Below are 25,495 nucleotides of genomic sequence, written 5' to 3'. Positions count from 1 at the left end.
TAAGAATTAATATGCGACGAAACGCTTGGGAGCCAGAAATATTAAAATATTAGAGTGCCTCACACATGATTACATATTGTGAATTAGGCAATGTGTATTACTCAATACTGGATACGTTGTTAAATATGGATATCTGTATTTACGTGAGAGCTATGCTGCACATTTTAAGCACTGCTTTAGATAATAATTTACGGTGAAATGGGTAAACCAAGTTCGAGAATTATTGTGCAATCGTGGATATATATATATATCTATATACTACACGAGTTGCTATTATAGATACAATAACAATTTATCCTACAAGGTGTAGTATTTTATTTCTTATATGTTATTAAACACCAGTGTTAAAAGAAATGTAAGCGTTTTTTTCCAACTACACCATTAACTGTCACAGGTATCGGGGGCGTAGTGATTAACCCATCGGACAGACGGGTGGCAGGTATCGAGTTCGCACCCTGGTACCAGCTCCCACGCAGAATGTAACGACTGGCTAGATGTAAGGTCACCACACCGCCTTCTCTCTCACTAACCACAGACATCTAACCCTCTGTTCTGGATAGACAGCCCAGATAGCTAAAGCGTTTGCCTAGGACAGCGTGTTTGAACCTTAATTAGATATAAGCACGAAAATAAGTCAATGGCGTATAGCCAGCATGAGACAGACAAGGCAATTTCCTCAGAATTATTTTATGTTTCCCATGACACTTATTTTATAGGTCTGGGTTTGCCTCGGCGTTTTTTCCTCTCTGGCTACGCCCCAGTAAGTTTAAAAAAAAAATAACTGCAGCATATTTTTAGAATAAAAAAACCATTTCACTCAGTAACTGATCACCATGTAGTACGAGTATCAGTACTAGTCATCAATAGTCAATACTTCCTCTCTACACTATTCTTTACAAAAACAATTTCCTCGGAATATCGACAAACACTATCTAAATACAGGATACACGCGCACAGCCGAGTAATCTCTCGCGGCTTGATATATTGCTGATATCGGCCGTATTACCACATAGTTACAAGAAGGAGACACGTATTTATATACACTCAGGTCGTTGTACGACGGCGTAGGAGGAATATATACATAATCAATACGTAATATACACGTGACAAGATGATCGTAAATAAATACGTTAATTAGACCAGAAATAATTTCATAAATACATAACTATACTTATATAGTGATACAAATATAAACTAATAATGGAGATATGTGAGTAGCCAAGTACGTATAATCAGATATGTTACTTTAGAGAAAATAAATGATTATATGTTTAAAAACAATTATTGGGTCAACGACGTTTACAAATATAAAATTGTAAGAGGTAGTAGGTAGCAATGCGCTTTTGATGAAGGACGTTTAAATACATCAATAATTACATTGATAAAATATGCTAATTTCTTCAGTGTAATGATTTGCTATTCTCCATTAGTTCCTTGAATTCATACTGGGCTGATGCGCGGTCAGTTTAGGATCGATCCCCGTGGTTGGGCCCACTGGGCCATTTCTTGTTCCAGCCAGTGCACCACGGCTGGTATATCAAAGGCTGTGGTATGTGCTATATAAATGTTATAAATGTAGCCTCCGTAAATGAGGCCTCCTTACAACTAATAAATCAATGTGCCCTAGTGATATCGTTAAAAAAAAAGAAAAAAAAAAAGAGTAAAGTTTGTTTTGTTTAACGACGCCGCTAGAGCACATTGATTTTTTATCTTATCATCGGCTACTGGACGTCAAACATATGGTCATTCTGACACTGTTTTTAGAGGAAACCCGCTGTCGCCACATAGGCTGCTCTTTTTACGACAGGCAGCAAGGGATCTTTTATTTGCGCTTCCCACAGGCAGGATAGCACAAACCATGGCCTTTGTTGAACCAGTTATGGATCACTGGTCGGTGCAAGTGGTTTACACCTACCCATTGAGCCTTGCGGAGCACTCACTCAGGGTTTGGAGTTGGTATCTGGATTAAAGATCCCATGCCTCGACTGGGATCCAAACCCAGGACCTACCAGCCTGTAGACTGATGGCCTAACCACTACGCCACCGAGGCCGGTACATATAAAAAAAACCCACTGAAAAGAATTAATCATTGGGTGTCAAACTAAGGTATGACTGAAAAGGAGTCACAGACCCACCCCCCCCCCCCCCCCCCCCCCCCCCCCCCCCCCCACCCCACCCGTATCATCAACACTTAAGTGAAACATCAACTCGCATTTCTGATACAATATATAATATAATACACTGATTTGTATCTGTGACTTGTATCTCTAGGCACACGTGTGACTTTTTTCTCTTAAGTTTCTCCAGTCACCGGAAAGCGAACTGATCTCCAGGCGATGATTCAGACAGTGATGGTTTAGTTTACTGCTTAAAACATCGTTATAGCCAACACGGCAATTGTAAACATAATGGATCACGATTACGTAATATGGATAAGAATTAATATGCGACGAAACGCTTGGGAGCCAGAAATATTAAAATATTAGAGTGCCTCACACATGATTACATATTGTGAATTAGGCAATGTGTATTACTCAATACTGGATACGTTGTTAATATGGATATCTGTATTTACGTGAGAGCTATGCTGCACATTTTAAGCACTGCTTTAGATAATAATTTACGGTGAAATGGGTAAACCAAGTTCGAGAATTATTGTGCAATCGTGGATATATATATATATCTATATACTACACGAGTTGCTATTATAGATACAATAACAATTTATCCTACAAGGTGTAGTATTTTATTTCTTATATGTTATTAAACACCAGTGTTAAAAGAAATGTAAGCGTTTTTTTCCAACTACACCATTAACTGTCACAGGTATCGGGGGCGTAGTGATTAACCCATCGGACAGACGGGTGGCAGGTATCGAGTTCGCACCCTGGTACCAGCTCCCACGCAGAATGTAACGACTGGCTAGATGTAAGGTCACCACACCGCCTTCTCTCTCACTAACCACAGACATCTAACCCTCTGTTCTGGATAGACAGCCCAGATAGCTAAAGCGTTTGCCTAGGACAGCGTGTTTGAACCTTAATTAGATATAAGCACGAAAATAAGTCAATGGCGTATAGCCAGCATGAGACAGACAAGGCAATTTCCTCAGAATTATTTTATGTTTCCCATGACACTTATTTTATAGGTCTGGGTTTGCCTCGGCGTTTTTTCCTCTCTGGCTACGCCCCAGTAAGTTTAAAAAAAAAATAACTGCAGCATATTTTTAGAATAAAAAAACCATTTCACTCAGTAACTGATCACCATGTAGTACGAGTATCAGTACTAGTCATCAATAGTCAATACTTCCTCTCTACACTATTCTTTACAAAAACAATTTCCTCGGAATATCGACAAACACTATCTAAATACAGGATACACGCGCACAGCCGAGTAATCTCTCGCGGCTTGATATATTGCTGATATCGGCCGTATTACCACATAGTTACAAGAAGGAGACACGTATTTATATACACTCAGGTCGTTGTACGACGGCGTAGGAGGAATATATACATAATCAATACGTAATATACACGTGACAAGATGATCGTAAATAAATACGTTAATTAGACCAGAAATAATTTCATAAATACATAACTATACTTATATAGTGATACAAATATAAAACTAATAATGGAGATATGTGAGTAGCCAAGTACGTATAATCAGATATGTTACTTTAGAGAAAATAAATGATTATATGTTTAAAAACAATTATTGGGTCAACGACGTTTACAAATATAAAATTGTAAGAGGTAGTAGGTAGCAATGCGCTTTTGATGAAGGACGTTTAAATACATCAATAATTACATTGATAAAATATGCTAATTTCTTCAGTGTAATGATTTGCTATTCTCCATTAGTTCCTTGAATTCATACTGGGCTGATGCGCGGTCAGTTTAGGATCGATCCCCGTGGTTGGGCCCACTGGGCCATTTCTTGTTCCAGCCAGTGCACCACGGCTGGTATATCAAAGGCTGTGGTATGTGCTATATAAATGTTATAAATGTAGCCTCCGTAAATGAGGCCTCCTTACAACTAATAAATCAATGTGCCCTAGTCATATCGTTAAAAAAAAAGAAAAAAAAAAAGAGTAAAGTTTGTTTTGTTTAACGACGCCGCTAGAGCACATTGATTTTTTATCTTATCATCGGCTACTGGACGTCAAACATATGGTCATTCTGACACTGTTTTTAGAGGAAACCCGCTGTCGCCACATAGGCTGCTCTTTTTACGACAGGCAGCAAGGGATCTTTTATTTGCGCTTCCCACAGGCAGGATAGCACAAACCATGGCCTTTGTTGAACCAGTTATGGATCACTGGTCGGTGCAAGTGGTTTACACCTACCCATTGAGCCTTGCGGAGCACTCACTCAGGGTTTGGAGTCGGTATCTCGATTAAAAATCCCATGCCTCGACTGGGATCCGAACCCAGTACCTACCAACCTGTAGACCGATGGCCTGCCACGACGCCACCGAGGCCGGTCTTAAACAAAACAAAGTTTAAATTTAAATCTAGTGATATCGTTAAACAAAACAAAGTTTAAATTTAAATCTAGTGGTGTCGTTAAACGAAAAGTTTAAAGTTAAATTTATAAGTACTTAGGGATTTAGCTCAGTCGGTAGAGCGCTCGCTTGGGGTACTTGGGTAGTAGGATCAAACCCCATTGGAGGACCCCTTCTCTGACTAGCATATTAAAGGCAGCAGAGAATGTGCTGTCTTGCATGTGCGCAAGTGATTATAAAATGTTTGACATCCAATAGTCAATGATTAATCAATCAATGCGCTCTACTGGTGTCGTTCACCAAAACAAAGTTTAACTTGAATTATGAAAAAAGGCAAATGAAAAGTTAATGGAACTCGTCACCAAGGTTAAGTATCATTATATTTATGATAGTATCGCCTGTGAAGATTAATGTGAAGTCATAGGTTTTGATGTACTCATCCAGAACTAGCTTGTGTAGTACACTAAATTAATGTGAGGTCAGGTCAGGTCATAGGTTTTAACGTACACATTCAGAACTAGCTGTTGTAGTACACTAAATTACTCTGAAGTCATAGGTTTTGACATACATATTCAGAACTAGCTGTTGTAGTACACTAAATTAATGTGAGGCCAGGTCAGGTCATAGGTTTTAAAGTACACATTCAGAACTAGCTGTTGTAGCACACGCCTGTCATGGACGCAGGTGTTGTTTTCGCTGGCTCCTCCGTCCAGGACAGGAAAAGGTTTTGGGGTGGGTGGGGGAGGAGGTCGCCCGCGCTGGCATGTGCAAGGGGGCACAATAGTCTAGTCAATCTAGGGGATTTGGGTGCCTATCCCACCACAACTTACAACAGAAATATTTTCTTCACAATACATTTTAAAGAGGTCTCTACAGCAACATCTTACAAATGCACACGATTACACCTTGGGGAAATAAGTTGTATATATGCAATATGGCTACCAGAATGACTGAAGACAAACTTTTTGACCATATAACAAGTACTAAACGAGGTATTTCAATGATTTTAAAGTTTAAAATGTATTACTTGAGCACGAAAAACATTTTAGAAGATATAAAATGTACACGGGCACTTTCTTAATTTGCAAAAATCCAATATGGCTGCCCAAATCCTTGGAAATGCCTTATATTTACTACATAAAACACCCAACGTCAACATTTTATGTGGTTTTAAGTCAAGGTTAGGGGTTAAAGGCAAGACCTCTCACAAAAACTTTATCATTTATCATTAAGTGGTCATACATTGGTCAGAGACTTAGCCTTTTAATATCACATTTTAATTCATAACATTTGTTTTTGTATAATATGCTACCAAACTTGTAACATAATATTTGTAATCAAAATAATATATGTACCCTCTATATTTTAGGGATAAAATGTTGGTATTGTACATGAAACGTTTGGATAAATACAGGAAGACAATATAACTAGCCACAGTAAAGCTCTCCAGGACAGAAACACACATTCATCGTCATCTAAAAGTTATCAATACAAGACCCACACAGCTTCTGATTACAGTGTTATTTAATAGACCACAATCACCACAGGTAAATGTCAGCTACTAAATAATCACCTCCATTCCATTTAAAAATACATTCAGTTGGTATAAAACTGGCACATTGATTTCTATATACAATACTAGAAGCGTCTTCTTGATTAACAGCTGACACACACACGCTCCGACATTGTCAACATGCAGGCGGACAGTCGAGATCTGCCTTGCGACAGAAGCATCTTGGTGCAGATGTCTTTGATAGCATCATCTTTGTTCACACTTTGTTAGGATGTGACACAACATCAAGCGTGTTTGACATTAATCAAGGTGTTGTTTTAATGTAACGTAAAAACAGTGCAGACTTTCATCTCCAGGCGGAAGTGTTCAACAACAGACTGGCTACATATGAAGAGGCTGCTACAGCTGAGGAAAGTGCGCTAGTTAGTCTGTACAGTGGAAGCCAAAAAGGAGACACCTTGGACCAATTGAAGCTGTAATAATTCTACTAGAAAGTAGGTTCCAGCACTTCCAGTGTTCAGCCTCAGACATTGCCTCAAACATCTGCAAACATCAGAGTTTATCACCACATGCAGATGCGGAGAGGATTGGAAAGAAAGAAAGAAAGAAATGTTTTATTTAACGACGCACTCAACATATTTTATTTACGGTTATATGGCGTCAGACATATGGTTAAGGACCACACAGATTTTGAGAGGAAACCCGCTGTCGCCACTACATGGGCTACTCTTTCCGATTAGCAGCAAGGGATCGTATATTTGCTCTTCCCACAGGCAGGATAGCATAAACCATGGCCTTTGTTGAACCAGTTATGAATCACTGGTCGGTGCAAGTGGTTTACACCTACCCATTGTTTGGAGTCGGTATCTGGATTAAAAATCCCATGCCTCGACTGGGATCCGAACCCATTACCTACCAGCCTGTAGACCGATGGCCTAACCACGACACCATCGAGGCCGGTAGGAAAGGATTGGAACCCACTGACTGGGGTTGGAAACCTCATTCCAGTAATAACAGAGATGCAGCACCAACAGCCTTGTTTGAAGTTATTGGATCCTCCCGCAAGACAGGCTGCACAACGACGAGATCTCTTCTGCCAAGATGTCAGCTGTTGATAAAGAAAACTCTTCTATCGATGATTAGTATGATTCTCAATGGGTAACCCACAGAGGAAAAAATCACAAGGATAGATTAAAGGTGTGGTATTATATAGAAACAAAGGTGCTAGTTTTATACCCACTGAATGCATTTTAAATAAACTGGATGTGGTGGTCTGTTAGATGGCACTTGCCTGTGGTGATTGTGTTATACAGACACAAATGTGCCAGTTCTATACCCAGATGAATTTGTGTCTATCCAGAGAAGTGCTGTTTGACTAATTATATTGTCTGCCTATATTTATCCAAAAGTTATATGTATAACATCAACATTGTATCCTTAAAATATAGAGGATAAATATACTTTGATTACAGATCTTAGGTTAAACGTTTGATCACGTATTATACACAGACAAATGCAAATGCATCTCTTTGGTTAGTTTTCGGTCAATGGCCTTCATTAAATATGAATTAGTCACACATTTATGAGTAAGTGACCACAGTATTGATCAATGATAATTTGTGTTAGAGGTCTTGCTGAAAAGCCATTTCCAAGGATTTTGGCAGCCATATTTAATTTATGCAAATTAAGAGAGTGCCCATGGAAGATTTTACAACTTGTAAAAGGTTCTCCATGCTCAAGAAATACATTTTAAATTTTAAAATCACTAAAATACCTTGCTTAGCATGGCCAAATAGGTTGTCTTCGGGAAGTTTGGCAGCCATATTGAATTTCTGCAAATTAGGCATATCACCCCAAGGTATATTCGAGTGCATTTTTAATATGTTGTTTGGAGAACTTTCCAAAATGTATTTTGAAGAAAAAAATATTTTGCAATTTGTGGTGGGTCTGGCCCTAAATTGACTAGACTACAAGCAGCCCGACCAGGGTCGATAGCGGGCGAGGGTTGGTTTTGGTGCTATTGAATTGGCAAATGTTCCGTAGGATTAAAGTCAATTAGAAAATGTTGCGTACTTTCTTGAAGGTAAGTTTGACGCATAATTTAGAATAGTTCATGAAAATCGAAAATGAAGCTAATTGGTTGATGCGACTTAGTTGCTCGGAGGAAGGAAGGAAAAATATATTAACATGTCCATATCAACCGAAGGTTCAGGCACGTCTGTCCTGGGCATGAGTTCTGATTTGCGCCAGATATCCTATTCAGGACAGAACGAGGACATGTTAATTGAAGTGATACATTTAATTTGGAATAAATTAGTGAATTAAAAATATATTAACAGTAATTTAAATCGAAATATGGAGTCAGTGTTATTTAAATTACTTGCGTAGTACGAATATAAATACTATTGAATTACACGTCATTTTAGAGGGACAGTCCAAAAATAAACATTACTCAACCTGTTGGTCTAGTGGTCATCCCCTGCCAGACAAAGAATGGATGAGACTTTGCATCCAGCCCAGTAGTAAAGCGTTCGCTTGATGCGCGGTCAGTCTTGGATCGATCCCCGTCGGTGGGCCCATTGGGCTGTTTCTCGCTCCAGCCAGTGCACCACGACTGGTATATCAAAGACCGTGATATGTGTTATCCTGTCTGTGGGATGGTGCATATAAAATATCCCTCGCTGCTAATCGAAAAGAGTAGCTCATGAAGTGGCGACAGCGGGTTTCCTCTTTCAATATCTGTGTGGTCCTTAACTATATGTCCAACGCCATATAACCGTAAATAAAATGTGTTGAGTGCGTCGTTAAGTAAAACATTTTCTTCCAGTCCAGAGGAGAGGTTAAATGAAAGTATCATCTACTATCGTGGTGTAAGGAGGCCTTAAAATACCACTAGTACAAAAATGTATGGGACCGGCCTTGTTGGTGTCATGGTTAAGCCATCGGACATAAGGCTGGTAGGTACAGGGTTCGCAGCCCGATATCGGCTCCCACCCAGAGCGAGTTTTAACGACTCAATGGGTAGGTGTACCTGTAAGACCACTACACCCTTTTCTCTCTCACTAACCACTAACCCACTGTCCTGGACAGACAGCCCAGATAGCTGAGGTGTGTGTCCTGGACAGCGTGCTTGAACCTTACTTGGATATAAGCACGAAAATAAGTTAGAACCACCTCCCCCCCCCCCCCCCCCCCGAAGAAAATGCATGGGAATCGCCTGTGCCTGGAGTAGATGTTCTCTCTGGCTATAGACCGACGTTTCCGACACTGATTTACAAATCCACCAGTGATCAGAACAAAGAAGCCGCGTTTTAGTGCCAATTTTGTGTCGTAACACGAGTGAAAGCTAAGATAGCTACGAAACGAGTTCACCACTGCACGATGTGCCCTGGGGCCAAATTAATTCGCGGAACCTAATAGCGACGGAAGTACAATTGGCGGACTTTGCTCGAAGGGCCAATCTTGAAGATAGCAAATCTACATAATTGTGAATATTGTAGACAGCAGTCTTCACTGACGATGTAAATATTTCAACATGTATGTATGTAATAATAGGATGCCCTGTTATGTGTAGAAGTTTGAACGTACCTGCATACGGAACATCGGTTAACAGAGCCATAATAGCAGAGTGGGTAGGGTGGGGTGGGTTGTGGAAATAGACCTAATTCATATTTCATCTGCTCATGCGCGCGAAGGGTAACGTCCCTTATGGAATCAAACTGCATCACGGGATATCTAACACTGATTGGGTAACTATGGCAGCTGTCATATTCAACGTGACTACTATACGTTTACGTTCGTAAGAGATGTGAATTGCAAACTGGTAATTACAAATACATATTACATATCGGATGGCATAAGATGCGTGAAATAGAGTTAATTAAAGTATACAGCGAAATAGACCAAAAGGAGTAGATTAGCAGGCTACTCAACCATCGAGACGAGGACTTTAATCATAGGCGTACGGGGTGGGTGGGGGTGGGGGGGGGGGGGGACGAATCTGGAATCACTACACATTTTTACGAGGATTAGAACTAATATTGTGGGTAACATGACGGAAATGCACGGTGAAAAGGTTTCAGGCAAGCTAATTTTACCAGAATATCTCTGTCTTTTTTGAGTTGAGGATTTGCTCCAGCACTGGAAGGGGGGAGGGGGGGGGGGGGGGGGTCCTGTCCCTGTCTTGTACGATTATGCCGCTGACAACACAAAATTAAAAGACTTTGTGCAATACAAATTAACTGATTTGAAACGTGTTTGCTACTTTTAAGAATTATAATCATAGATAAATGTTCACGTGGATGTTCTATGATGCTTAAAATGTTTAAATCTCTATCTGTATCAGTATTTAGAATTTAATAACACACGCCCCCCCCCCCCCCCCGCCCCCCCCCCCCCCCCAAAAAAAAAAAGAAGAAAAAAAAAAAGAAGAAGTAGAAAAACCCCAACTAACTCCCCCATAAAGAACACAACCCCCCTCCATCTCACGCAGACTATCACAGCTCTTCCATTCCGTTTCCCTGTCATACTTTAAACATTTTATAAATAGATGCCATTAATTATATTTAATTATTATTATATGCGATAAGTTATATTTAATAAAATATTTTATTTATGTAATACATTTCTGGTCATTATTTTGTATTAGCTCAAATGTTGCACGTATCATTTTCTTTTTCAAAACGCCAAACTAAATGTAAAAAAATCTCAAACTAATATTAGTTCAGCCCATATCTGATATTTATTGGGTACGAAGCTGAACGAATAATTTCTCGGACGCATATTTGGTGGTAAACAATTCCGCACAAACGTCTCCGATTAATATTTATTGAATATCGATAGAAATTTCGTGTCTCTACCGTTAGAAGAGTTCATGCATTCCCAATACGCAATACGGTGTAAAATATGTCAATGCCCCCCCCCCCCCCCCCCCCCCCCACCCCCACCCCCCCTCCGATCTCCAGTCTGGAGCTCGCCGGGGTAAGCCGTGTCGATTTCGCCTGTGCTACTGCACGTGATTTCGCGTGCTCGAAATGTTTGTTCCATTTACCACAGTTTGACACCCAATAGCCGATGTATTTTTCGTGCTGAGGTATTGTTAAACATTCATTCATTCATTCGCGTGCTCGACGACATGGCAGTCCTCCATTTTGTTGTTTTTGTCTACTAAATGGGGTATTATACTGGGATGTATGCGGCAGTTGGAACTGATTCAACACTACGATGAGTTTTGTTTCGACAACCTGCACCACCAATGTGGACTTTCCCCAACTGATTTTTAGATTTCAGTTAGCAAAAATGGCTCTAGAGTTAACAATGAAAAATACGCTGTAGTATTTAAAAACAAGATATGTCACTTTAACGACCTAAACGAGGCCACATATAGATAGGATGAGCATCTTTGAAAAGAGAACCAGAATACTTAGTACTACTTGACAGTCTCTCTCTCTCTCTCTCTCTCTCTCTCTCTCTCTCTCTCTCTGTATCTCTCTGTCTCTGTCTCTCTCTCTCCCACTCTCTTTGTGTGAGTCTCTCTCCCCCCCCACCCCCCCCCCCCTCTCTCTCCCCCCCACCCCCACCCCCCCCTCTCTCTCTCTCTCTCTCTCTCTCTCGGCAATGAGCTACATCTCTATAAACATCTTTGAGAAGAGAACCAGAATACTTACTTGGCAGTGTTGTTGTGGAAGGCACGGTTTCTTGATAGCTTTGTAGTTGTCTGACGGGTTGGTGTCGCAGTCCCTTGCTATGCAGTGCCAACACGTCAGAGCACCCGTCCAATCTGTCAAGATACACAATAAGATTAAATGTAATAGCATAACACTGTTAGGGTGGAAATAACCTTTAAACATGAACCCAACTAATAATAGCACAAACTGATATTTAAAATGTAATAAAGTAAACTTTTAAAATACTGTAATCAGTATTCACAGATAAACTGAATACAGTGAAACTTCACTAAACCGGACCCTGAATATACCGAACATGTACCAATAATAATCTAACCACAAACGTTTTACTAATAGTCTGTACAGAAAGTGCATTACTTTTAGGAATTCTTTTGTGTTTTTTTTTTTAAAAATACCCCCAATCTTCTATCCTCAGAACAGACGTTGTCTTGTCAGCATCTCCGTGCTATCTTCAAGAGAAGATATAATTTGAGACGTCATAAACTTGTTCACAAATTTAGACAAATCGTCTGCAATCTGCTTCTAGTTATATACTAACACAAAACAAGTTTAGATATTTGGCACTACTACACTGTACTTTAAAATGCAAGCTTCCATGGCGTGACAGTTAGACAAATTATATTTCATTTTGTATAGAAAATATCCTGTTACTTTTATACCGTTGACACACCAAATACGGTTCTGTCCAATGCGTATCAATCCGGATTGATCTGTGTTGACCCGAATTGCCTTTACCGTTGACACACCGGCGACCAATACGGGTCAACCCGGTTTGGACCCAGACACACCGAATACGGTTCCTAGAGCTAGCGTTGTGCGGAATTCCAACAAATGACGTCATACACTGCTAAGGATTGTGGGACATTGGAAAGTTCCTTTTCGCATCAAACACAAAAATGAAGGAAACATCCCGACCATGGACGTATGAAGAAGTACTATGCTTGATCAAAATATGGTCCGACGACAGTATTCAAGGCCAGTTGAATGGTTTAGTTAGAAATAAGAAGATATATGTAAGGATATTTAGTGAGATGGAAACCAATGGCTACAGCAGAAGCTTTGAACAGTGCCGCAATAAAATAAAATCTTTGAACTGATGCGTATTCGCCAATGTACCGTTGACACACCGAAATCCCAAACCGAACTGACCCGTAAGCGTGTTGCTCAATCCACATACATATGTGAATTGAAACCAAACCGGGTTGACCCGGTTTGGAACCCGTATTTGATGTGTCACGACCCGTATCCTATCCGAATCAATCCGGGTTGACCCGGTTTAGAGTTTGGTGTGTCAACGGTATTACTGCAAATGATGCATCCAGTGTCTGCTTCCACGAGCTTTTTTAAATTTAAGTACCTGTTTTTAACCTTTTTTTGCCTTAGTACAATTTATAATAATGACAAATTCTATAACAAACGAACATGACTAGAAAGTTCTATTTATTTAACACTTACCAAACATTACATTTTACAATACAATACTTGATGACCTTGAACAGTCTAGTTAAGGGGCTAGTTACACAGGTCAACTAAATATAATCATTATACACTACTGTTATATTCAGGTTCACAATACACACATTTATATGTGTCAATTACATGTTCATACATGAAACAATACATTACATGCGTGCGTGCGTGTACGCACATACGCCTGCACACACTAATTCATCCATTCAGATATATATATATATATATATATATATATATATATATATATATATATACACATACACATACACATACACATACACACGCACACACATACACACACACTCTCACTCACATACACACACACACACACACACACACACACATACATACATATTCACTTTCAGATTCATATACATATACATTTACATTTACATATTCATATTCATAATATACATATACACATACATATTAATACGCATAAGCATACGCATATGCATACGCATACGCATATGCATATACATATTCATGTGCATATACATATACATATACATATACATATACATATACACATAGCCTGCATATACACAATATACATAGACATTAAAACTAACCATACACAAAAGATTGACATGTACCTGTAATGTATTTATGTGTGGAATACGCTGTGAAATAATCGGCAATCGAAACAAACACATTCGTATTCGTTTATAAACCAAACACAATTATACTCGTCCCCCGCCCCCCTCTTTGGGCGTGTACACTCTCTTCACATATCATATTGATTGGCCTGGCCATATCCCTAAATTGAAGGTAGTGTTAGTATGGTTAGAGCTGCCCAGCAGTTAGATGTTGCCGATCTTCATAACTGGTATTGATTGTATCAGTTTTATGGCGCTATGCACTTTCTCCGGTTATTATAGCGTTGGCTATATCCATATATTGAATATTGCTCCAAGCGAAAAAAAAAATATGGATTCAATATTTCATCAGTGAGCAACATGGGGTATTTCATATATTCAGACTATATCTTTATTATGACCCACGCTGGAAGCAGATGAAATCCGTCTTAAATACTGGCCGGCTGCGACGAAAGAAGCACTAGTGTGTAATGACTGCCGTTAGATTGGTTTAATGTTACGCAGTTTCACGATTCAAAACAAACTTTAAGTTTCTCATTAATTTGTACAGACGTATTTTTAAGGCCATACCATTAGAACAAAACAAACTTTAAACTTTGTATATACGCGTTAGATTGGTTTAGATTTAGTACAACGTATTGCTTTTGTTTTTAGTTTCACGATACCATTAGAACAAAACCTTTAAGCGTATACTCCAAAATTCCTCGGACTTCAAAGATGGTTTAGATTACAGATATTTTAATTTAGTTTCACGATACCATTAGAACAAAACAAACTTTAAACTTTGCAGAATACATCAGGTCGGATTGGTAGATTTTCAGACGTATTTTTAAGGCTTTTGTTTTTAGTCACACTTTGTATACTCCAGAATATTCCTCGGACTTAGGTCGCGCGTATTTTTAAGGCTTTTGTAGTTTCACGATACCATTAGAACAAAACAAACTTTAAACTTTGTATACTCCAGAATATTCCTCGGACTTCAGGTCGTTAGATTGGTTTAGATTTAGTAATAAGGCTTTTGTTTTTAGTTTCACGATACCATTAGAACAAAACAAACTTTAAACTTTGTATACTCCAGAATATTCCTCGGACTTTCGTTAGATTGGTTTAGATTTAGTACAGACGTATTTTTAAGGCTTTTGTTTTTAGTTTCACGATGTAGAACAAAACAAACTTTAAACTTTGTATACTCCAGAATATTCCTCGGACTTCAGGTCGTTAGATTGGTTTAGATTTAGTACAGACGTATTTTTAAGGCTTTTGTTTTTAGTTTCACGATACCATAGAACAAAACAAACTTTAAACTTTGTATACTCCAGAATATTCCTCGGACTTCAGGTCGTTAGATTGGTTTAGATTTAGTACAGACGTATAAGGCTTTTGTTTTTAGTTTCACGATACCATTAGAACAAAACAAACTTTAAACTTTGTATACTCCAGAATATTCCTCGGACTTCAGGTCGTTAGATTGGTTTAGATTTAGTACAGACGTATTTTTAAGGCTTTTGTTTTTAGTTTCACGATACCATTAGAACAAAACAAACTTTAAACTTTGTATACTCCAGAATATTCCTCGGACTTCAGGTCGTTAGATTGGTTTAGATTTAGTACAGACGTATTTTTAAGGCCAGTTTCACGATACCATTAGAACAAAACAAACTTTAAACTTTGTATACTCCAGAATATTCCTCGGACTTCAGGTCGTTAGATTGGTTTAGATTTAGTACAGACGTATTTGTAAGGCTTTTGTTTTTAGTTTCACGATACCATTAGAACAAAACAAATAAACTTTGTATACTCCAGAATATTCCTCGGACTTCAGGTCGTTAGATTGGTTTAGATTTAGTACAGACGTATTTGTAAGGCTTTTGTTTTTAGTTTCACGATACCATTAGAACAAAACAAACTTTAAACTTTGTATACTCCAGAATATTCCTCGGACTTCAGGTCGTTAGATTGGTTTAGATTTAGTACAGACGTATTTTTAAGGCTTTTGTTTTTAGTTTCACGATACCATTAGAACAAAACAAACTTTAAACTTTGTATACTCCAGAATATTCCTCGGACTTCAGGTCGTTAGATTGGTTTAGATTTAGTACAGACGTATTTGTAAGGCTTTTGTTTTTAGTTTCACGATACCATTAGAACAAAACAAACTTTAAACTTTGTATACTCCAGAATATTCCTCGGACTTCAGGTCGTTAGATTGGTTTAGATTTAGTACAGACGTATTTTTAAGGCTTTTGTTTTTAGTTTCACGATACCATTAGAACAAAACAAACTTTAAACTTTGTATACTCCAGAATATTCCTCGGACTTCAGGTCGTTAGATTGGTTTAGATTTAGTACAGACGTATTTTTAAGGCTTTTGTTTTTAGTTTCACGATACCATTAGAACAAAACAAACTTTAAACTTTGTATACTCCAGAATATTCCTCGGACTTCAGGTCGTTAGATTGGTTTAGATTTAGTACAGACGTATTTTTAAGGCTTTTGTTTTTAGTTTCACGATACCATTAGAACAAAACAAACTTTAAACTTTGTATACTCCAGAATATTCCTCGGACTTCAGGTCGTTAGATTGGTTTAGATTTAGTACAGACGTATTTGTAAGGCTTTTGTTTTTAGTTTCACGATACCATTAGAACAAAACAAACTTTAAACTTTGTATACTCCAGAATATTCCTCGGACTTCAGGTCGTTAGATTGGTTTAGATTTAGTACAGACGTATTTTTAAGGCTTTTGTTTTTAGTTTCACGATACCATTAGAACAAAACAAACTTTAAACTTTGTATACTCCAGAATATTCCTCGGACTTCAGGTCGTTAGATTGGTTTAGATTTAGTACAGACGTATTTTTAAGGCTTTTGTTTTTAGTTTCACGATACCATTAGAACAAAACAAACTTTAAACTTTGTATACTCCAGAATATTCCTCGGACTTCAGGTCGTTAGATTGGTTTAGATTTAGTACAGACGTATTTTTAAGGCTTTTGTTTTTAGTTTCACGATACCATTAGAACAAAACAAACTTTAAACTTTGTATACTCCAGAATATTCCTCGGACTTCAGGTCGTTAGATTGGTTTAGATTTAGTACAGACGTATTTTTAAGGCTTTTGTTTTTAGTTTCACGATACCATTAGAACAAAACAAACTTTAAACTTTGTATACTCCAGAATATTCCTCGGACTTCAGGTCGTTAGATTGGTTTAGATTTAGTACAGACGTATTTTTAAGGCTTTTGTTTTTAGTTTCACGATACCATTAGAACAAAACAAACTTTAAACTTTGTATACTCCAGAATATTCCTCGGACTTCAGGTCGTTAGATTGGTTTAGATTTAGTACAGACGTATTTGTAAGGCTTTTGTTTTTAGTTTCACGATACCATTAGAACAAAACAAACTTTAAACTTTGTATACTCCAGAATATTCCTCGGACTTCAGGTCGTTAGATTGGTTTAGATTTAGTACAGACGTATTTTTAAGGCTTTTGTTTTTAGTTTCACGATACCATTAGAACAAAACAAACTTTAAACTTTGTATACTCCAGAATATTCCTCGGACTTCAGGTCGTTAGATTGGTTTAGATTTAGTACAGACGTATTTGTAAGGCTTTTGTTTTTAGTTTCACGATACCATTAGAACAAAACAAACTTTAAACTTTGTATACTCCAGAATATTCCTCGGACTTCAGGTCGTTAGATTGGTTTAGATTTAGTACAGACGTATTTTTAAGGCTTTTGTTTTTAGTTTCACGATACCATTAGAACAAAACAAACTTTAAACTTTGTATACTCCAGAATATTCCTCGGACTTCAGGTCGTTAGATTGGTTTAGATTTAGTACAGACGTATTTTTAAGGCTTTTGTTTTTAGTTTCACGATACCATTAGAACAAAACAAACTTTAAACTTTGTATACTCCAGAATATTCCTCGGACTTCAGGTCGTTAGATTGGTTTAGATTTAGTACAGACGTATTTGTAAGGCTTTTGTTTTTAGTTTCACGATACCATTAGAACAAAACAAACTTTAAACTTTGTATACTCCAGAATATTCCTCGGACTTCAGGTCGTTAGATTGGTTTAGATTTAGTACAGACGTATTTTTAAGGCTTTTGTTTTTAGTTTCACGATACCATTAGAACAAAACAAACTTTAAACTTTGTATACTCCAGAATATTCCTCGGACTTCAGGTCGTTAGATTGGTTTAGATTTAGTACAGACGTATTTTTAAGGCTTTTGTTTTTAGTTTCACGATACCATTAGAACAAAACAAACTTTAAACTTTGTATACTCCAGAATATTCCCCGGACTTCAGGTCGTTAGATTGGTTTAGATTTAGTACAGACGTATTTTTAAGGCTTTTGTTTTTAGTTTCACGATACCATTAGAACAAAACAAACTTTAAACTTTGTATACTCCAGAATATTCCTCGGACTTCAGGTCGTTAGATTGGTTTAGATTTAGTACAGACGTATTTTTAAGGCTTTTGTTTTTAGTTTCACGATACCATTAGAACAAAACAAACTTTAAACTTTGTATACTCCAGAATATTCCTCGGACTTCAGGTCGTTAGATTGGTTTAGATTTAGTACAGACGTATTTGTAAGGCTTTTGTTTTTAGTTTCACGATACCATTAGAACAAAACAAACTTTAAACTTTGTATACTCCAGAATATTCCTCGGACTTCAGGTCGTTAGATTGGTTTAGATTTAGTACAGACGTATTTTTAAGGCTTTTGTTTTTAGTTTCACGATACCATTAGAACAAAACAAACTTTAAACTTTGTATACTCCAGAATATTCCTCGGACTTCAGGTCGTTAGATTGGTTTAGATTTAGTACAGACGTATTTTTAAGGCTTTTGTTTTTAGTTTCACGATACCAGTAGAACAAAACAAACTTTAAACTTTGTATACTCCAGAATATTCCTCGGACTTCAGGTCGTTAGATTGGTTTAGATTTAGTACAGACGTATTTTTAAGGCTTTTGTTTTTAGTTTCACGATACCATTAGAACAAAACAAACTTTAAACTTTGTATACTCCAGAATATTCCTCGGACTTCAGGTCGTTAGATTGGTTTAGATTTAGTACAGACGTATTTTTAAGGCTTTTGTTTTTAGTTTCACGATACCATTAGAACAAAACAAACTTTAAACTTTGTATACTCCAGAATATTCCTCGGACTTCAGGTCGTTAGATTGGTTTAGATTTAGTACAGACGTATTTTTAAGGCTTTTGTTTTTAGTTTCACGATACCAGTAGAACACATTGATTTATTAATCATTAGCTATTGGATGTCAAACATTTAGTAATTTTGAAATATAGTCTTAGAGAGGAAACCTGATACATTTTTCCATCAGCAACAAGGGATCTTTTATATGTACCATCCCACACGTATGATAACATATCACGGCCTTTGATATACCAGTCGTGGTGCACTGGCTAGAACGAGAAATAGCACAATGGGCGCACCGACGGGGATCGATCCCAGACCGACCGCGCATCAAGCGATCGCTTTGCCACTGGTCTACGTTCCTCCCCTACCAACCAAATAACCTGTACAAAAGACAGAATGAAAATGAAAAATAACTAATATTTTGCTTGTTTCCTTCAAATGGTGATTTTTAGATATGGTACTGACGTCACTTCCAACTAGATATCCGTTTGACTTCATCTCCAGCAGTTTTGATTTGGTGCTGACGTCACTTTGAAATCGCCAGCCATCGTTTCATTGTCGGCCCCCTTTTTCTTTCAAAATACCGTCATTAAGTATGCATCATTTACGTTAATGATTTGTTTTGTTTGGTCTTGCGGATTGCGAAAATAATAATAATAATGGAATAGAAGAATATAATTGGCAGAAGTAAAAAAAACAGAAGAAGAAAAAAAAGATCAAAGAAATAATAAGTCCGAGTTCGCTGTCTCTCTGAGTGTATCGATTCTGTCTAACGATACTCTAATTCGCTTAGTGCCGTAGCCTAACACACGGTCTGACTAGAATTAGTCTAATAAATAAATAAACATTTCAAAGTCTTTCCTTAGCTTTCGTCTGACGCATACATTCTAGGGTTTGTTCTTAAACTATTAACGAAAAGACAAACCACTTTACAGTTGAGACAATGTGGTCTACTTTATATGTCAACTGCACTAAGTGGTATGTGCTACAAGAGAGAGTGGGTAGTCCAGTCGTAGAGCACTCGCATGAGGGCAATCGATGGTCGTCGATACAATCTGGTATTCCTCGTCCCGTGTCCATGACTGCTAAATCAGCAACTATCTTGTCTATGTGGAAGTGTACCGTACATAAAAGATCCCTCGATGCTTTTAAGTACCGGCCTCGGTGGCGTAGTGATTAAGCCATCGGACATAAGGCTTGTAGGTACTGTGTTCGCATCCTGATACCGGCTATCGACTAACCCTCCGTCCTGGACAGACAACCCAGATAGTTGAGGTGTGTGCCCAGGACAGCGTGCTTGAAGCTTAATTGGATATAAGCACACACACACACACACACACACACACACACACACACGCACATGGTCAGTAGTGTGTGTGTGTGTGTGTATATATATATATATATATATATATATATATATATGTATGTATGTATGTATGTTTGTATGTGCGTGTGTGTCTGTGTGTGTGTCTGTGTGTCTGTCTGTCTGTCTGTCTGTCTGTCTCTCTCTCTCTCTCTCTCTCTCTCTCTCTCTCTCTCTCTCTCTCTCTCTTAAGTATTGAAATTATGAAATGTGTAGACACAAACTATTTGTAGTGTAATATACGATAAGGTGGTTAAACAAAATAGTCCTTCCTTGTGTATGCTATAAAAATAACTTGTAAAAAAAAAAAAAAAGGAGAAAGAAAGCAAAATTACAAAAACCTTTAATAACCAAATGGGATCCCGAGGTATTCCAAAATCTACTTTTAATGTAATATATAAACTTGTTTTGTTTTTTACATTTCTGATTAACAACAGTTAACTTAAAAACACTTTTAGTTGACAAGATGAGGTGGCGTCATTCGATCTCCTGGAATAGATACGATAAGACAGTGGGACCAAATTGAAACGACTGAAACGAAATGAACCTAGAACCTACATACTATTGGATTATCAGTGCGTTGGACGTGGGTGTCCCTTGTGATTCGTTATTTGGGTACCTCTGACAAATGGAACTGCAAACTAAAAACAAACTTTATAAGCTGGTAGTATGTCTTTCGAGACCTAAAGCTTCTTCTCTGTTAAAATATACATTTACTTAAAGCATTCCACAAATCCCATATAATGAAATGCCACAGATGCCACCATTTCATCGTTATTTGCATTCAGTGGAGTGGTAGTTAAAACTGTGCAAAATAGGACAAAATCATCTAAATGGAAGCTGTTCAGATTCTCGCTCACAGCACGCAGCTATCGTGTATATTTCTTTGTTGTTGTTTCCCCAAAATATTGCCTAGTCGCCGTGATGACTAATCATTGTGTTTTCATCGTTTACATTTGGCGTTAACGTCGTTTCCCGATACTTAATGACGGGCAGATGCAAGACAAATGGCGCAAATGGTGTTTTCAAACGCCTCGGGCTACATGATACGAAGGTCAAAGAATCTAATGGATGCCTGTGTTATTTTATTTCCACCGTTTCTCCAAGCCTATCGATTTCGATTAATAACACATTGATTCGCTTAGAGCAGCAATTAAAGATCGAGAAGTCTCAAAGGTTTTTACGAAATAACGATTTTAAAAAGTCGTTTGAAAGATAAGGTCTGAAGACAGCTAAAAGCTAGCCGCCAGTCAGGAATTAACAATAAATCTACTTAAACAAGTACGTAAGCGATAATATATAGAGAATACTACATGAGCGGCTGTTATATACCGTTTATCTTACGAATTGTTTAAAAACGTATCTTACGAGCGAAAGCGATGTAACATTAGGACTATAAAAAGCACGCCGAATGTACAGAAATAGATTTTGTAAGCAAGAGATTGAAAAGTTTCAGCGAAGAGCACCGTACACCGTACAGACAATTAAGTATCTTTAATACAAGGTCTACAATGTAACAGCCCTAACCACTATGGATATTGCAAATAATCTCAAATAGACTTCATATGTTTGAAGTTTGCATTTAGCCATATACACTAACTGAATTAAGATTCGGGCATATGCATCCTGGTCTCGTAAGAGTGTTCGAAGCAAATCTGCACTCTGCTATTAGCATCATACGTATTACCAGGCTGAACTGCTAATATAACTATGTTACCATTCGTTTAAGGTGCCAGTATGAATGGATACATACATACATACATACATACATACATACATACATACATACATACATACATATATATATATATATATATATATATATATATATATATATATATATATATATATATAGGCGCCCAGCACCACTTTGACAGAAGTATGCGAGACTGGGCGGCGTCATGCGCTTACAAACGATAGTATCGTTTGCTACCAAGATGTCATTATCGTCAAATGATTTCAATTCCAGCCAAGAACGCCAACAATGGTTTATCCAAGACAGTGGTAATATTCCTTTCTCGCATAACTATGAGAAACGAGGACGGGATGTAGCTCAGTGATAGAGCACATACCTGAGGTGCGATAGGTATCAGGATCGATCGTCCTCAGTCGACTCGGTTTTTTTCTCTCTCGTGACAACAGTTACCCACGACTGGTACATCAAAGGCAGTATTATGTACTATGCTGCCTGTGGGAAAGTATATATTTCTGCCGGTTTTTCTGTAGCAATAACGAATGTGGTAAAATAACCTTATGCTAGACAGGTACCGTTAAACCAATGTTCTTTTCCTTTATTGTCAGAAACAGTCTACTGTTCAATAACAAAGCAAACGAGACAACACAATTATGTTTAACGACAAAACAGCACTTTGTTTAATCAACGGCTAATGCTGCAAATATTTAAATGTATATTGTCGCCAATATTGTATGTATTGTCGAGAGTTTAGTTTGCCCAATAAACCGGTTAAATATTATGTGTAAAACATAGTTTGATTGTGACTCGTCGTCTGATGTTTAAGAAGCAACCCACTATACTATTTCTGACTTTAGCGACAGTCAACAGTTTTACGTCAACTCATGTCACGACATTTGATACACTTAGCGTTGAGCAAAGATTCGCACCTAGGATCCGTCGCAGCAAGGGTAGAAGTTCTACCACTGAACTACAATTCGGACACATACAATATACAACTCAGCAAAAGTTAAACACATTTTGTTTTACAGATTTGTTCTGTTTGTATGACTAAATGGAGTCAAAGACTACTTTCCATTGTTTAAAAATCGGACCGTAACTTGTGTACAAATACCGATATATTGACAAGACAAACCACATATTTAAAATATTTTAATTAGTTTTATGCATTCTTTTTCTCGTGGAGTACTACTTTATTGAGTCTTACAACAAGGATTAGGTATGTCCACGGACTGAGAACTACTGGAAAGATTACACACATGTTGCTGTACAATATGTCATGATTAGGTATGTTCACGGACTGGGAACCTCTGGAAAGATTACACACTTGTTGCTGTACAATATGTCAGGATTAGGTATGTCCACGGACTGAGAACTACTGGAAAGATTACACACTTGTTGCTGTACAATATGTCATGATTAGGTATGTTCACGGACTGGGAACTACTGGAAAGATTACACACTTGTTGCTGTACAATATGTCGAGATTAGGTATGTCCACGGACTGGAAACTACTGGAAAGATTACTCACTTGTTGCTGTACAATATGTCGAGATTAGGTATGTCCACGGACTGAGAACTACTGGAAAGATTACACACTTGTTGCTGTACAATATGTCGAGATTAGGTATGTCCACGGACTGGGAACTACTGTACACACTTGTTGCTGTACAATACGAGATTAGGTATGTCCACGGACTGAGAACTACTGGAAAGATTACACACTTGTTGCTGTACAATATGTCGAGATTAGGTATGTCCACGGACTGGGAACTACTGGAAAGATTACTCACTTGTTGCTGTACAATATGTCGAGATTAGGTATGTCCACGGACTGGGAACTACTGGAAAGATTACTCACTTGTTGCTGTACAATATGTCGAGATTAGGTATGTCCATGGACACTTGATTACACACTTGTTGCTGTACAATATGTCGAGATTAGGTATGTCCATGGACTGAGAACTACTGGAAAGATTACACACTTGTTGCTGTACAATATGTCGAGATTAGGTATGTCCACGGACTGAGAACTACTGGAAAGATTACACACTTGTTGCTGTACAATATGTCATGATTAGGTATGTCCATGGACTGGGATTACACACTTGTTGCTGTACAATAACTGGGAACTACTGGAAAGATTACACACTTGTTGCTGTACAATATGTCGAGGATTAGAACTACTGGAAAGATTACACTTGTTGCACTTGTTGCTGTACAATTATGTCGAGATTAGGTATGTCCACGGACTGGGAACTACTGGAAAGATTACTCACTTGTTGCTGTACAATATGTCGAGATTAGGTATGTCCACGGACTGGGAACTACTGGAAAGATTACTCACTTGTTGCTGTACAATATGTCGAGATTAGGTATGTCCACGGACTGAGAACTACTGGAAAGATTACACACTTGTTGCTGTACAATATGTCGAGATTAGGTATGTCCACGGACTGAGAACTACTGGAAAGATTACACACTTGTTGCTGTAAAATATGTCCGGATTACGTATGTCCATGGACTGAGAACTACTGGAAAGATTACACGCTTGTTGCTGTACAATATGTCTTGATTAGGTATGTCCACGGACTGGGAACTACTGGAAAGATTACACACTTGTTGCTGTACAATATGTCGAGATTAGGTATGTCCACGGACTGAGAACTACTGGAAAGATTACACACTTGTTGCTGTAAAATATGTCCGGATTACGTATGTCCATGGACTGAGAACTACTGGAAAGATTACACACTTGTTGCTGTACAATATGTCATGATTAGGTATGTTCACGGACTGGGAACTACTGGAAAGATTACGCACTTGTTGCTGTACAATATGTCAGGATTAGGTATGTCCACGGACTGGGAACTACTGGAAAGATTACACACTTGTTGCTGTACAATATGTCGAGATTAGGTATGTCCATGGACTGAGAACTACTGGAAAGATTACACACTTGTTGCTGTACAATATGTCGGGATTAGGTATGTTCATGGACTGGGAACTACTGGAAAGATTACACACTTGTTGCTATACAATATGTCAGATTAGGTATGTCCACGGACTGGGAACTACTGGAAAGATTACACACTTGTTGCTGTACACTATGTCGGGATTAGGTATGTCCATGGACTGGGAACTACTGGAAAGATTACACACTTGTTGCTATACAATATGTTGGGATTAGGTATGTCCATGGACTGAGAACTACTGGAAAGATTACACACTTGTTGCTGTACAATATGTCGGGATTAGGTATGTCCATGGACTGGATTACACACTTGTTGCTGTACAATATGTCGGGATTAGGTATGTCCATGGACTGAGAATTACTGGAAAGATTACACACTTGTTGCTGTACAATATATCGGGATTAGGTATGTCCATGGACTGAGAACTACTGGAAAGATTACACACTTGTTGCTGTACAATATGTCGGGATTAGGTATGTCCATGGACTGAGAACTACTGGAA

At 38.0% G+C, this 25,495-nt stretch overlaps 1 protein-coding gene across 1 annotated transcript in view; it reads right to left on the bottom strand.

Moving 5' to 3' along the window:
* LOC121382108 overlaps window positions 1-25,495 on the bottom strand; it is a 58,778-nt gene that overhangs the window by 8,584 nt on the left and 24,699 nt on the right. Inside the window, exon 2 of the mRNA XM_041511607.1 lies at window positions 11,686-11,798. Within this exon, the coding sequence (XP_041367541.1) occupies window positions 11,686-11,798 (113 nt within the window). The remainder of the gene's footprint in view (window positions 1-11,685; window positions 11,799-25,495) is intronic.

This window comes from Gigantopelta aegis, chromosome 9 (assembly GCF_016097555.1).
Source record: "Gigantopelta aegis isolate Gae_Host chromosome 9, Gae_host_genome, whole genome shotgun sequence".
Lineage (NCBI taxonomy): Eukaryota > Metazoa > Mollusca > Gastropoda > Neomphalida > Peltospiridae > Gigantopelta > Gigantopelta aegis.
This window is presented reverse-complemented; position numbering and strand designations above follow the sequence as displayed.